Raw genomic sequence first — 15,833 nt, forward strand, 5'->3', positions numbered from 1 at the left:
GCCCTCCTCACAACACCCTGGCTCCTCCCCCTGGCAGTCAGCTGACCCCAAGGTCCACCAATGGAGCAGACGGAGAGTCTGCTTTAGGCTGCTGAGGTCAAAGTGGCACTGTGTCAGAGAGAAACGCAGTTAGGCGTCCGTCAGGGGGAGGGGTGAAGGGACGGTACGGATGGGGGGAAGTCATATGACAGCAGGTCAGGGGTTACAGGTCAGATGTCACAGCAGACTATTGCATCATGGGCAGAGCAATAAAAATCACTGGCTGTTCTACTAAATGGTTTCTGTCAGTCTGAATGTCTTGAGAGAAAGAGTCAGGAGTGTGTGTGTGTGTGTGTGTGTGTGTGTGTGTGTGTGTGTGTGTGTGTGTGTGTGTGTGTGTGTGTGTGTGTGTGTGTGAGTGTTTGAGTGTGTGTGTGTGTGTTTGTGTGAGTGAGTGTGAGTGTTTGAGTGTGTGTGTGTGTGTGTGTGTGTGTGTGTGTGTGTGTGTGTGTGTGTGTGTGTGTGTGTGTGTGTGAGTGAGTGAGTGTGTGTGTGTGTGTGTGTGTGTGTGTGTGTGTGTGTGTGTGTGTGAGTGTGTGTGTGTGTTTGTGTTAGTGAGTGTGAGTGTTTGAGTGTGTGTGTGTGTGTGTGTGTGTTGGTGAGTGAGTGTGTGTGTGTGTGTGTGTGTGTGTGTGTGTGTGTGTGTGTGTGTGTGTGTGTGTGTGTGTGTGTGTGTGCGCACACATGCCTGTGTGTCTGCATATGTGTGTGAAGACTATCTAGTCCTCTTTTCCCAGCTTTACAATGGCCTCTCTGTACACTCAGGTACTTCAGGAACAGGAGCACTTTGACTGGGTGGAGACATTCAAAGTCCTGTGTGTATGTGTCTTTGTGTGTGTGTGTGTGTGTGTGTGTGTGCGTGCTTAACAGTATGTCTTTGTACATCCTAACTGTGTGATATGTATGCTATAAATTGTAACAACCACAACCAACTTTATATTGCTTTTATTAATATTTACCACAGCCATTAATGGTTACCAAGGAAGAACCTGAGGAACTTAAAGTACTCAGGCCAAGTCCAAAGTTGTAACTGCACATGGCCTTCAGATCGCTGGTGCGCTTACGGAGTGTAAATGAGTGCGTTGGAATGGAAAAGCCCAGTGAGAGGCAGTGAGGGTGGTGTAGTGGCAGTGAGGGTGGTGTAGGGGCAGTGAGGGTGTGTAGTGGCAGTGAGGGTGGTGTAGTGGCAGTGAGGGTGGTGTAGGGGCAGTGAGGGTGGTGTAGGGGCAGTGAGGGTGTGTAGTGGCAGTGAGGGTGGTGTAGTGGCAGTGAGGGTGGTGTAGGGGCAGTGAGGGGGGTGTAGTGGCAGTGAGGGTGGTGTAGTGGCAGTGAGGGGGGTGTAGTGGCAGTGAGGGTGGTGTAGGGGCAGTGAGGGTGGTGTAGTGGCAGTGAGGGTGGTGTAGTGGCAGTGAGGGTGGTGTAGTGGCAGTGAGGGTGGTGTAGTGGCAGTGAGGGTGGTGTAGGGGCAGTGAGGGTGGTGTAGTGGCAGTGAGGGTGGTGTAGTGGCAGTGAGGGTGGTGTAGGGGCAGTGAGGGTGGTGTAGTGGCAGTGAGGGTGGTGTAGTGGCAGTGAGGGTGTGTAGGGGCAGTGAGGGTGTGTAGGGGCAGTGAGGGTGGTGTAGTGGCAGTGAGGGTGGTGTAGGGGCAGTGAGGGTGGTGTAGTGGCAGTGAGGGTGGTGTAGTGGCAGTGAGGGGGGTGTAGGGGCAGTGAGGGTGGTGTAGGGGCAGTGAGGGTGGTGTAGGGGCAGTGAGGGTGTGTAGTGGCAGTGAGGGTGGTGTAGTGGCAGTGAGGGTGGTGTAGGGGCAGTGAGGGTGGTGTAGTGGCAGTGAGGGTGGTGTAGTGGCAGTGAGGGGGTGTAGTGGCAGTGAGGGTGGTGTAGTGGCAGTGAGGGGGTGTAGTGGCAGTGAGGGTGGTGTAGGGGCAGTGAGGGTGGTGTAGTGGCAGTGAGGGTGGTGTAGTGGCAGTGAGGGTGTGTAGTGGCAGTGAGGGTGGTGTAGTGGCAGTGAGGGTGGTGTAGGGGCAGTGAGGGGAGTGTAGTGGCAGTGAGGGTGGTGTAGTGGCAGTGAGGGGGTGTAGTGGCAGTGAGGGGGTGTAGTGGCAGTGAGGGTGTGTAGTGGTAGTGAGGGGGGTGTAGGGGCAGTGAGGGGGGTGTAGGGGCAGTGAGGGGGGTGTAGTGGCAGTGAGGGTGGTGTAGGGGCAGTGAGGGTGGTGTAGTGGCAGTGAGGGGGTGTAGTGGCAGTGAGGGGGGTGTAGGGGCAGTGAGGGGGGTGTAGTGGCAGTGAGGGGGGTGTAGTGGCAGTGAGGGTGGTGTAGTGGCAGTGAGGGGGGTGTAGTGGCAGTGAGGGGGGTGTAGGGGCAGTGAGGGGGGTGTAGTGGCAGTGAGGGTGGTGTAGTGGCAGTGAGGGGGGTGTAGTGGCAGTGAGGGTGGTGTAGGGGCAGTGAGGGTGTGTAGTGGCAGTGAGGGTGTGTAGTGGTAGTGAGGGGGGTGTAGGGGCAGTGAGGGTGGTGTAGGGGCAGTGAGGGGGGTGTAAGGGTAGTGAGGGGGGTGTAGGGGCAGTGAGGGTGTGTAGGGGCAGTGAGGGTGTGTAGTGGCAGTGAGGGGGGTGTAGTGGCAGTGAGGGTGGTGTAGGGGCAGTGAGGGTGGTGTAGTGGCAGTGAGGGGGGTGTAGTGGCAGTGAGGGGGTGTAGTGGCAGTGAGGGGGGTGTAGGGGCAGTGAGGGTGTGTAGTGGCAGTGAGGGTGGTGTAGTGGCAGTGAGGGTGGTGTAGGGGCAGTGAGGGTGGTGTAGTGGCAGTGAGGGTGGTGTAGTGGCAGTGAGGGGGTGTAGTGGCAGTGAGGGGGGTGTAGGGGCAGTGAGGGTGTGTAGGGGCAGTGAGGGTGTGTAGTGGCAGTGAGGGGGGTGTAGTGGCAGTGAGGGTGGTGGTGGCAGTGAGGGGGTGTAGTGGCAGTGAGGGGGGTGTAGGGGCAGTGAGGGTGTGTAGGGGCAGTGAGGGTGTGTAGTGGCAGTGAGGGGGTGTAGTGGCAGTGAGGGTGGTGTAGGGGCAGTGAGGGTGTGTAGGGGCAGTGAGGGTGTGTAGTGGCAGTGAGGGTGGTGTAGTGGCAGTGAGGGGGTGTAGTGGCAGTGAGGGTGGTGTAGTGGCAGTGAGGGTGTGTAGGGGCAGTGAGGGTGTGTAGTGGCAGTGAGGGGGTGTAGTGGCAGTGAGGGTGGTGTAGGGGCAGTGAGGGTGTGTAGGGGCAGTGAGGGTGTGTAGTGGCAGTGAGGGTGGTGTAGGGGCAGTGAGGGGGGTGTAGTGGCAGTGAGGGTGATGTAGGGGCAGTGAGGGTGTGTAGGGGCAGTGAGGGGGGTGTAGTGGCAGTGAGGGGGGTGTAGTGGCAGTGAGGGGGGTGTAGTGGCAGTGAGGGTGTGTAGGGGCAGTGAGGGGGGTGTAGGGGCAGTGAGGGTGTGTAGGGGCAGTGAGGGTGTGTAGGGGCAGTGAGGGGGGTGTAGGGGCAGTGAGGGTAGTGTAGGGGCAGTGAGGGTGTGTAGGGGCAGTGAGGGGGGTGTAGGGGCAGTGAGGGTGTGTAGTGGCAGTGAGGGTGGTGTAGGGGCAGTGAGGGGGTGTAGTGGCAGTGAGGGTGGTGTAGGGGCAGTGAGGGGGGTGTAAGGGTAGTGAGGGGGGTGTAGGGGCAGTGAGGGTAGTGTAGGGGCAGTGAGGGGGATGTAGGGGCAGTGAGGGGGGTGTAGGGGCAGTGAGGGTAGTGTAGGGGCAGTGAGGGTGCTGTAGGGGCAGTGAGGGGGGTGTAGTGGCAGTGAGGGTGGTGTAGTGGCAGTGAGGGGGGGTGTAGGGGCAGTGAGGGGGGTGTAGTGGCAGTGAGGGTGGTGTAGTTGCATTGAGGGTGATGTAGGGGCAGTGAGGGGATGTAGTGGCAGTGAGGGGGGTGTAGTGGCAGTGAAGGGGGTGTAGTGGCAGTGAGGGGGGTGTAGGGGCAGTGAGGGGGTGTAGGGGCAAAGAAAGGGTGTAGGGGCAGTAAGGGTGGTGTAGGGGCAGTGAGGGGGCTGTAGTCAGAAGCAGTGGAAGCAGTGAGTGGCAGTGAGAGGAAGTATGGGGCAGTATGGGGCAATGAGATGCAGTATGGGGCAGTAAGGAGCAGTATGGTGCAGTTAATGCTCCTGGTTGCCTGGTAGCCTCAAAGTTTGTACTTCCACCCTGTTACATAAAGGAGAGCTAGAGGGCGTGGCAGCTGCTTGTCACGCTGAGAAAACGAGCGTCACGGCAAAGTGAAGGTGTTCATTGCCTCTGTGTGTGTGTGTGTGTGTGTGTGTGTGTGTGTGTGTGTGTGTGTGTGTGTGTGTGTGTGTGTGTGTGTGTGTAAGCTTTCCACAGTAAAATGTCAGTGAAAATCATGTCTCTGTGAGTCAGTGTAAGAGAAATAAATAATCAGATGAGAAAAATGACAGGAAACCATGCAGACGGCTGAAGTGATGACTAAAAATGCTGGCGTGTGTGTGTGTGTGTGTGTGTGTGTGTGTGTGTGTGTGTCTGGAGGGGCAGTGCAGAAGGTACTGGCCAGCTCACAGTGCCTACAGCTTTTAAACACACACACACACACACACACACACACACACACACACACACACACACACACACACACACACACACACACACACATACACACAGGTGTGTATGTCTGCATGTGTGTGCGTGTGTGTGTCTGTGTGTGTGCCTGACTTCACCTTCATGTCTAAATGCTAATGGATAACAGTGACATTAGACTCTGTGTTCTTTTGTGGAAAGGCTGGACAGGAAATCGGGGTGGCCCCTCAGTCTCCAACGCAGTCCCCAACCAGAGGGAAACAGAGGCTGCTTTGTGCGTTGGGGGTGTGTGTGCTTCAGTGTGTGTGAGGGGAGGGGTGTGCATTTGCGTGTTCCTGTGTGTGTGTGTGTGTGTGTGTGTGTGTGTGTGTGTGTGTGTGTGTGTGTGTGTGTGTGTGTGTGTGTGTGTGAGTGTGTAGGTGTGTGTGTGTGTGTGTGTGTGTAGACATGTGTCTGCTCTTGCACACGTGTGTGACCGTGTGTGTGTGTTTCTGAGTGTGTGTAGGTGTGTGTGTGTTTCTGAGTAGGAGAGCCCTCACATGTGTTACATGTGTGTCTCTAGAAGCGGGTGTCACATCTAAATACTCTTTCCGCTACAAAGAGTCCAAGAGCACTAGTGGTGGGGAGGAGTCACGGGCGTGCTGCTCCTCCCCCTGCCCCGCCTCCTCTTTCTGCAAAGGGAGCAGAGTGGCTGGCAGCGGCTGCTACAGGCCCACAGTTGGAGGCGTGTCCTCCCTGGGGCAGGAGGGACTGTCACTAGTCTCCAGGTCCTCTGAAGAGCACGTTCCACTACACAGCACAGATCTAACTGAAGCCACCATCTCTCACAAGCCACATTTCTGAGAAAGAAAGAGAGAGAGAGAAAAAGAGAGAGAGAGACTATAAATATCTGTCCACAAAAAGACTTCTCTAAAAGAGGGAGAAAGACTTACAGTTCCACACAAACAGTTGATTGTCCAAAATGGAACATGATTCTGAGCTATCAGAGAGAGAGAGAGAGAGAGATGTCCTTAACAACCAATGTGTATGTAAATGCTGAGGTATTGTCAGTGCAGCCAGAGATCTTGTTATCTGTGTGTGTGTGTGTGTGTGTGTGTGTGTGTGTGTGTGTGTGTGTGTGTGTGTGTGTGTGTGTGTGTGTGTTTGTGTGTGTGTTTGTGTGTGTGTGTGTGTGTGTGTGTGTGTGTGTGTGTGTGTGTGTGTGTGTGTGTGTGTGTGTGTGTGTGTGTGTGTGTGTGTGTTTGTGTTGAATACTTTAAGCGTGGTACTTTATTCCCACACACTGATACACAGGGGAAGTGCCATATCCGGTTTACATCACTACGCGAGTCTGGGGAGGAATTTACCTTTTCATCATCTAAAATCATTGTTTATATCCTTATTTATATAACGTGTACTGTAAGACTCTGGGAAAGTACACAGTTCTTTAATCAGTAGAAGTGTAAGACATCTGTGGTAGTACAATTTATTTGACACAAGTAATGTGCTTTATATAATAAAGGCTCCTCAATAAAGAAAGACCACTGTGGTGTGGTGGAGATATCTGAACGAAGACCAGTGTGGCGTGGTGGATATATCTGAACAAAGACCACTGTGGCATGGTGGAGATCTCTGACCAAGCTGGCCTTGGCCTTCAATTATTTCTTTATTCCTGAATGTATTTTTAAGGCTAATGTACAGTTGACACAGCAATATTATGGTAAAATATCTAAATATAAGTGAATGGAAAACTCCTATAAAACTGTGTAGAAAGACATAGCCAAGAGACGTGTGTGCGTGTGTGCGTGCGTGTGTGTGTGTGTGTGTGAGAGAGAGAGAGAGAGAGAGAGAGAGAGAGATGCAGTTAACAAGCTGGATAGAGTCTTTGTGTCTGTCATTCAGTCTTCATTAATCACATGGGAAACCAACTGTCTGTCATGCCCATTTATGACATGACTGATTTCTGCTGCTGCTTATGTGTGTGTATGTGTTTGTGTGTTTACATGTGTGTGTGTGTGTGTGTGTGTGTGTGTGTGTGTGTGTGTGTGTGCGTGTGCGTGTGTATGTGTGCGTGTGTATGTGTGCGTGTGTGTTTGCGTGTGTGTGCTTCACATCTAGCAGCTAAAAGATGCCATTATGAACGCATTTAGTGCTGATTACCATACATGCAAAATAGGTTATCAACATGCAAGTGGACACTGTGCTGGATGAACTGTGTGTGTTGGGGGAGGGGGGTGGGGCAATAGAAGATGCCCTTAAACTAAAACACGTGTTATTATTGGGCGCATGCTTAGTGATGGCGATTAGATAAAACACGTAGTTTGGGTATTTGAGATTTAAAGCGTTGCCTCCCTTCAGAAGTTAATGAAGGCTTCGTTCGTCCGATTAGTAAACCATACATATGAGAGGGTGTTTAGGAGCGCTCTCAATCAGCATCAGAGCAATGCCAGCAAGCGTGGCGTTAATCCCAGCTTAGCGCGCGCCTGGGGGACGGCGCGGGGACGAGAGCGGAGCGGGTTACCGCGTCGGTGGGGTGGCTATTAGCGGGTCGCGATTAGCCCAGCGAGTTCGCGCGTAGCCTTGCGCGCCACTCTGACCTTCCGTTCACAAAGCGCGATCAACTTAACGTCACTAAGATCCGTTTCTCTGCTCATATTCAGGCGTGTATTATTATTATTATTATTACGTTGCACTTGCGTTTGCTTTGTTTGAAAACAAAGTTTTGTATTTTCTTTGAATTTATGTGATGCAGAATATATAAGCAGTGCTGGCCGTTTGTGTGGTTGTGGTTCAGAAGGCCGTTCGCACCGAGCGCTCCAGCCACGGTTCCAGGGCGCAGGCAGGCGCACGGGTTGACGTGCGAGTTTCTGCCGAGGTGAACTGTTCTTTGCCTGCTGGAGGTTGTGAGTGGCAACACTTGGATTAAATGAATGCGAGCGCTAATGTGCAGCGCATACGACACCAGCTTCATTGGTCTTACACAAGCCCGTGCGTGTGTGTTCGTGTGTGTGTGCGTGTACAAGTGCAAAAGTGCACAGAAATAAGCGTGCCTGTGTACCATGTTGTTTCTGTGGTGTGTACATGTAGTGTGTGCTTTTCTACTGGAAGGAAAGTCTGTATGTCTGTGCATACAGTGTGTGTGTGTATGTGTGTGTGTGTGTGTGTGTGTGTTTGGCAGGCCAAGCTTTATGACAGCCACAGAAGGATGGAATGAAATTATGCTAATGGTCGCTAATTATGACCTCGGAGACCAGCATTGCTGCCAATTTATCTACTTAATAAAGGCTTTCTTTTTAATCCCAACATCACTACATGCTCTAAATGTTTCATGCAGCCTCTCCACAAGCACAGGTCTGCCAACTTTAAATGAAATCGCTGCTATAACCTGCTCACCTGGGGAGCAGAACTGTACAGTAATTATACTTCAAAGGCTCAAAGAACAGCAAAGGCAGACAGTTTATTTCTTGAGAGGAACTGTGGAGGGAACTGGTGTCAGTGGACCCAAGAGGAAGTAAAGTGTGTGTGTGTGTGTGTGTGTGTGTGTGTGTGTGTGTGTGTGTGTGTGTGTGTGTGTGTGTGTACAGATATCATGCTGTGGGACTGTTAGAGGTAGGAAGATCTTGTTCTCTGCAGAACCTCCTGTGTGTGTGTGTGTGTGTGTGTGTGTGTGTGTGTGTGTGTGTGTGTGTGTGTGTGTGTGTGTGTGTGTGTGTGTGAAGGAAGCCCATTCACATGAATGGGCAGCTTTGCTAAATAGTGCTGTGTTCATGTTTGGACTGAGACTGGACAGGCAGCTGTGGGGATGCTGGATGAGCGTGTGTGTGTGTTTGCATGTGTGTGTGTATATGCGTGCATTCCTGACCTTGAGACCTTGAGTTTGTGTGTGTGTTTTCTCCTAGAGAAGTGAGTGTAGGGTGTTGGGGGGAGTTGCTGAAGATGGCTGAGGTGTGTGTGTGTGTGTGTGTGTGTGTGTGTGTGGGGGGGGGGGGGGGGGGGGTGAGTGGGTCTACATGTGTGTGTGTGTGTGTGTGTGTGTGTGTGTGTGTGTGTGTGTGTGTGTGTGTGTGTGTTTGAGGACTGAAACAAAAGGGCTCAGTGTGTAAGACTGAAAAGCGGCAGGATAAACACATCGTGCGGCAGCAGACGAGCTGTGTGGGTCGTTTATACAGCTGCAGTCACTACTTTAACTGCCCCAGAGTGACCTAACACAGCTCCAGGATAGACCAGCTCACACACACACACACACACACACACACACATACACATTCACCTACTCACTCACGATAGCGCGAACACAAACACTTATTCATATATATTTCCACACACACACTTTACATTTCAGTTTTATTTTGAAAGAGTGTGTTTTCTTGTGATCATACAGGCAGGGGTTGTGTTTTTCCATTTTAATCACACCTGCAGGGTAATTCATTGTACACTGTTTCATACCCATATTAAAGCTGGATTGGTGGAGGGCCAGGTTTGGTCCGTGAGGCTGGGTCTGGTACGTGAGGCAGGGTCTGGTCGGTGGGACCGGGTCTGGTCCATGAGGCTGGGTCTGGTACATAAGGCCGGGTCTGGTCCGCGGGGCCGGGTCTGGACCATAAGGCCATGATTGGTCCGTGAGGCCGGGTCTGGTTCATGAGGCCAGGTCTGGTCCATGAGGCCGGGTCTGGTTCGTGAGGCCGGGTCTGGTCCATGAGGCCATGTTTGGTCCGTGGGGCCGGGTCTGGTCCGTGGGGCCGGGTTTGGTCCATGGACTCCAGCATGGCAGCGTTTTCCTGCTGTTACACACACAGAGCGATGTTTCCCTTTGGTGCCGATGTAGATCTGAACTACAGCTGCTCAGGAGGTGTAGGGGTGTGATGAGCAGAGAATCCAGCCTGGAGCATCAGACCATCTGGAAAAGACACACACACACACACACACACAGCCACTTCATCAGTGCTATTCTGAATTGTAACGGGGCTCTAAGCACGTATTTTCATCCGGACAGTCACTGTCCTTGTGTACCTGAGGTACACACACACTGAGGTAGTTCACCGTAGCTCAGAAGAGGAGGATTATGGAAGCTGAAGCCGGTCTGCTAGAGCAGTGAGGGCTTGAGCTGTGAAGACACGTTCCTGAGGCGCGTTTCATCTCTGAAGGGGTGTTTATTAGATGGGATCATGGTAGCACGACTATCTGAGACTGAGAAGGGTCTCCAGTGGCACTTAGGAGACACCACTGGCCAGACAAAATCCTGTTACCAGAGCATATTCATTTTTCAGTGGCTAGTTGAGAGAGAAAGAGGAACAGGCAGAGAGGGACAGTGAGGGAAAGAGAGGAAGTTAGACAGAATTCATTTAACAAATGCCGTTTTTCCTTTCAAGATATCAGGGCCTGTAAAAGTGGCCCTTAACACACACAGCTTACCTTGCTATTGTCAGTACTATAGCTACAGTATATACTATAGCTGTTGTAAGCCCACTCCGCTGGCATACACACACACACAACATACTCTCACACACACAAACTCTCTCTCTCTTCCTGCAGAAGCAGCAATGCTGTCAGCTAGTGGTCACAGAGAATCTAAACAAACTAGCTGCATCAGTCACATGACAAAGTTGGGGTGTGCACCCTCTGGTCACATGACACATAGTTGGGGTGTGGATCCAAGCCAAAGCTGTATATGTGTGCTTGTCTCTCTCTCTGTATATATGTGCTTGTCTGTCTCTCTCTCTCTCTGGACCTGTGTGTGTGTGTGTGTGTGTGTGTGTGTGTGTGTGTGTGTGTGTGTGTGTGTGTGTGTGTGTGTGTGTGTGTGTGTGTGTGTGTGTGTGTGTGTCACTAGCTCTCTCATGTGTGTCACTCACGATTAAACAACAGTCATGTCTCTGTCTCTGCTGAGCCTTCCTAAAATGCCTCATACTTATTCTCTCGCTCCATCTCTCTCTCTCTCTCTCTCTCTCTCTCCCTCCTTCGTTTTTCCAGGATGTCTTCCAAGCGACCAGCCTCTCCATATGGGGGAACAGATGGAGAGGTAGTCATGGCGACGAGCAGACAGCGATTGGAGGATGAAGAGGTTGACGGACATGCTGTCATTCACTTACCCCTGAGCTCCTACTGCAGCAAGGTGTCCCCACGCTCGCCCCGCCCTCTTGACAGTCCCCCCACATTACACAGCAACATGGTAGGCCACGCCTCACTTCTCAGAACAAGCCCTGCCCCCAACACCCTAACCACACTCTGTCTCTGGCACCAAGCCCCAGTCATGTTCCTTGACCCCACCCACTGATTTCCATACACACCTCCCACATCGTTTGAGCTCCACCCACATTGCTCTTTCATTTCTCATAGTGAGTCAGTGTGTTTTATCTATCACTATCTAGAGAGTCAGATGCAGTTAGTTAACTACACAAATATCACTAAGACATAATTCTTCTAACACCAGATATTATTGTTATTATTCTTATTATTATTACTCTCTGACAAAAAATGTACATGCACACACACACACACACACACACACACACACACACACACACACACACACACACACATAAATACATATATACATACACATAACACACACATCTCACATCCCCTGATGTCTGGGTAAAGTGGCAGTCATGATCTGATGATGTCACAGGCAGACTGGTGGTGTCTGGGTCTGGTTTAAATGACTCACTAGTGTTCTGTTATCGGTGTGCATTTGGAGCATAAGATCATACATGTAGTCATGGTGATGAAGATACTCACGTCAGGTATAGGTTGATGATAGCAGCTTTCAAGGTGGCGGAATTCAGAACCCTCTCGAAGACACCAAAGGCATGAAAGATGTATGTGTTCCTCTGTGTGTATGTGTGTGTGTGTGTGTGTGTGTGTGTGTGTATGCAGAGCCGGAGTGGCTAATCGGGAGATTCGGGAGGATTCCCGATGGGCCGGCTCATGTCAGTCTCTTGTTTGGGCCGATTGCGAGGGAAAAATAATTTTGGGCCGGATTTGGGCATGAAACTCCCGGGCTGAAAAAGTGTCCCACTACGGCCCTGTGTGTGTGTGTGTGTGTGTGTGTGTGTGTGTGTGTGTGTGTGTGTGTGTGTGTGTGTGTGTGTGTGTGCATGTGTGTGTGTGTATGTATGTGTCAACACTGGAGATCATTAGAATCACTCTGCATAACCTTTAACCTGTATGCACTGATCACCCTGATCAACTTAAGGAATCTGTCCAGCTGCAATACAGTGAATCAGTACTTAAAGGAGTGTAACGGCAAACTAATTCAGTAATTAGCACATTCATTACTGGGAGTGCTAGACAGTTTGGGGAAGTTCCCCACAGTAGATCAAAGGCCCTGCTCTGGCCAGTCAAGTCTATAAACTGGTGTGGCTGTTTGTCAAAGTGAGGACCCTCGCTGTCTACTGCTGTCTCCTTTAGTTGAGCAACTTTTAGAGTTAGAGATTCATCATTAGGAATTTTTCTTCTTCTTATTATTATTATTATTCTACACTATTACAAATTCAGGTTTTGTTATTATTATTAATAATAACAATAATAATAACATAACAATGCTATTATTATTATTATTATTATTATTATTATTATTATTATTATTATTATTATTATTATTATTATTATGTGAATGTGCTAGGTTTTTTAGTGTTTTGTGCTGTGTATTTTAGGCAGTAACAACGAGTCTTTTTTTCTGGCTGACGTGACAGACGTAACACCGGCGCGAGAAGGAGAGGGAACTCGCGAGCTGTTTTTGATGTGGATTAATAAAGCGGAGTCTATCCGTCTCGCGGACAGGCGGGTTTTTAGACGCGGGCTGGCATGTGTGAGACGTTAAGTTTTCCTGAGCCGTAGCGCCAAGTCGATCCGCGGTGAGTGGCAGAAGAGTTGAGTGAGAGGGAGATTTACACGCGAAGACTCGGAGGGGCTTTGTCACGGCAATTGTATAAAGTGATATGGAAGTGTAAATCGACTCCGCGAGTCCCTGGGTAGAGGCTGGTTTACAGGCGCGAGCGGGAGAAGATTACTGCTTTATCTTGTCATACTAAATTAACGCGGCAGCGCACGCTCCAGCTCCGCTGACCTCTTCATCCTGGCGCGCGGCGACGGAGCGCTGCTCGAGCCCGCATAAAATAGCGTTGCTAAGGACAGCCTGGCGCGCGCTCCCGTCCATCACGCGGTCCCTCGCGGGTTTTACTGTAAAAGATTGAAGGCTTTGAGACGGATAAGTGGGAAGCGCTTTGCATGTAGGTGATAATAGTGAGGTGTTAATTACTCCCCTTTTGTCCGTTTAATTAGGGGAAGCATTAGGAGGAGATGCATTCATCCGTACATCTCGTGTCCAATTTGGAGTCTCGCGGCTGCGTTTGGCATCTCCAGATGCAACGAGCAGTCTAGAAATATTTGCCAAAAGTCGCAGTCACTAAGACACCAAACACTGTAGTCAAGCTTAGTCCTGGAGCCCGAAAAACTATTTAAAAAAAATAATTTAAAAAACAATAAAATAGACATACATTATGAGATGATAATGAACATACTAGAAAAAGAATTTTAAAATCTGTCATACATACTACTATATTTAGAATTAGAATGGCCGTAAAGTGAAGTAAATGCCATAATGCTTGGTTCTGTTTTTAAAGTTGTTTTAATGCTGTTTTTAAAGTTTGTTGAATAGAAACATCTACATTCAACTAATAATGAAGCCTGTGTAATAATCAGCATTACAGTCCCTGAAAATGACAAATAAATAAAAGTTTAAGACTGTAGAAATCTATGCATGACTGGAATCATGCCTTCATACATTTTTTATTTTATTTAATTATGTAGCCTTAAAAATAGATTAAATTCTATTACTATGCTATTTAACAAGTGTGTGTGTGTGTGTGTGTGTGTGTGTGTGTGTGTGTGTGTGTGTGTGTGTGTGTGTGTGTGTGTGTGTGTGTGTATGTGTGAGGATCGCAGATGACAATAGCAGCGTTGATGCATGAGTGGACTAGGAGCACACGGCAATGACTGGCAGTAGATTAAGTCAACAGACAAGGAACAGTGTGTGTGTGTGTGTGTGTGTGTGTGTGTGTGTGTGTGTGTGTGTGTGTGTGTGTGTGTGTGTGTGTGTGTGTGTGTGTGTGTGTGTGTGTGTGTGAACAGAACTCAAAAGTGGGCTACATGTATTAGTTGGTCTACACTCATTTAACTGCATTTCCTGGTAGAGGTTACAGTAGCACATTGATTCAAAGTACTGACTCCACTTTTCCCACCCAGAAGTGAGGCAGCGTGATGACGGTCCTGTTTGGGTCGATCCTGCACAGCCCAGCTATGCCGTACTGTCATCAGTAATTCTGTGATTAGTCACATTACACCACTGATCTGCAGTTTACTTCTGGTAGCCCACGCTAAGCGCCTGTCACCATAGAGATCTTGCGACCTTTTATTTGATGTTATTGATGACAGATGTTATTGATGATGGATGTTAGTATTACTTGAAGTATTTTTGGAGTAGTTAGCTATCTCTTAATCTACTAAATGTCCTGTAATTTCGCCTATAAGAGGTATGTCGGATCTGAACTACTTGTTGTAGATGTGAAGTAGCTTCCAGTTAAGTTTATCTGTGGAGTAGTCTCCTCTAACACTGTTTAGGCTGTTAACTAAACACACTTGTAGCAAGTAGAGTGATTTCTGTGATCTGTTAGTCCTGTCTGGACTGTTGCACCAGCTGAATGACTGACCTGTAGCTCCACCTCGGGGTTCATCCTTAAAGGGGGTGGAAAAAGAGAGAGTGAATGAAAGAGTGAGAGAATTAGAGAGAAACAGAGAGAAGCTGAGAAAATAAGAGATAAACAGAGAGAGAGAGATAGAGAGAGAGAAACAGAGAGAGGGACATAGAGACAGTGAGATGGAGAGAGAGCGTTTATAGGATTGGTGGCATCTGTGCTGGCTGATGGGGGGAAAAAGAAAAACAGCGTTTTGCTTTCTTGGCACGAGTTGAAGTGTTTAAATGTGCTCCTCTCACAGATGAGCTTCAGAAGACAAAAGTTGTTGAATTGCGTAGCGGTTCTGCAGGAGTGAGGGCTGCGCAGGCTGCCTGCTACCAGGCCGTTTCAGACAGCGCACGGGAGAACTGACATCTGCAAAACTAAAACCAGAACCACCCACACGGCACAGGATGGAACATCGTAAATACATACAAACACACTGCAGCACTCACACACACGTGCACACACACAATCAGCTTTACACACTCTGTAAAAAATTGGATATATACTGGCATTAACACACAGACTCGCAAAAACACACCTACCATACATTAATTGACGTACTGCCTGTTTCTCTATCTGTCTCTGTCTCTTTCTTTCTCTTGCTCTCTCTCTCTCTCTCACACACACACACACACACAAACACACATAATCCAGGATGCTGATCAATTAAAAGGCTGAGAATCATGGCTCGGTTCATTAGGGCGCAGGGTCACACTGAGGAGATATCAGACGCTATCAGACGGCGGGGACGCCATGTTCACATGTAAAATGGATCGCTGGAACCTAAACAGACGTGTGACTGAATCAAACACTCAAACACCAGAGCGCTCCGTGTCTCAGCAGCAGTGTAGACATAGGACAGGACAGGTCACCTTTCTCTCCAACCTGACCCCATACCCCGACAACCACCCCACCCCGACAACCACCCCACTGCCATTTTTGTTTGTTTTGTTTTCGAGACATGTGTGATGAAGCTGCGGATACTGCAGATTTCGGCAGGCGGTGGATTAGACAGATTGGATGTGACAGGTGTGACCGCATGTTTAAGATGCATGACACGGTAAATGTAAGCAGTGGAATGTCTGCTGCCTATTCTCTCTCTCTCTCTCCCTCTCTCTCTCTTTTCTCTCACTCTGACTGTCTGTCTCTCGCTCTCCCCCCTGTAAACTCTTAAGTTCCTTTGCTCTTTTTCGGTCATCAGTCTTGATGTCAGAATTCTCTTAATCCCCGTTGAAACAGCCTAACTAGAAGGAAGAACGCATCAGATGAAAGAGTGTGTGAATAGTGCCAGACCCCTGTCTGCAGGGCGGAGAGGGGGGGGGGGGGGGGGGGGGGGGTCGAGAGTGGCTGGGGGTGAGTGTGTGAGGTTTTACCAAGCAGATGAGAAGGCACGGTTACAGTACTAGTGAGCTCTCAAACCCAGTGCCCACTCCTGCAGAACCAGTGCCCACTCCTTCAGAACCAGTGCCCACTCCTGCAGAACCAGGGCCCACGGCTGCCGG

The 15,833-nt window shown here is 49.8% G+C and overlaps 1 protein-coding gene across 9 annotated transcripts in view; it reads left to right on the plus strand.

Moving 5' to 3' along the window:
- Window positions 1–15,833, plus strand: part of sox5 (SRY-box transcription factor 5) — a 185,657-nt gene that overhangs the window by 95,864 nt on the left and 73,960 nt on the right. For 7 of the 9 annotated variants that reach the window (XM_077005412.1, XM_077005404.1, XM_077005405.1 and 4 more), the window contains one exon: window positions 10,562–10,760. In XM_077005412.1, coding sequence (XP_076861527.1) covers window positions 10,562–10,760 — 199 coding nt within the window. Of the gene's footprint in view, window positions 1–7,447; window positions 7,467–10,561; window positions 10,761–15,833 lie in introns of those variants that run through there. The other 2 variants (XM_077005408.1, XM_077005409.1) reach the window with 2 other exon arrangements.

This window comes from Brachyhypopomus gauderio, chromosome 5, assembly GCF_052324685.1.
Source record: "Brachyhypopomus gauderio isolate BG-103 chromosome 5, BGAUD_0.2, whole genome shotgun sequence".
Classification (NCBI taxonomy): Eukaryota; Metazoa; Chordata; class Actinopteri; order Gymnotiformes; family Hypopomidae; genus Brachyhypopomus; species Brachyhypopomus gauderio.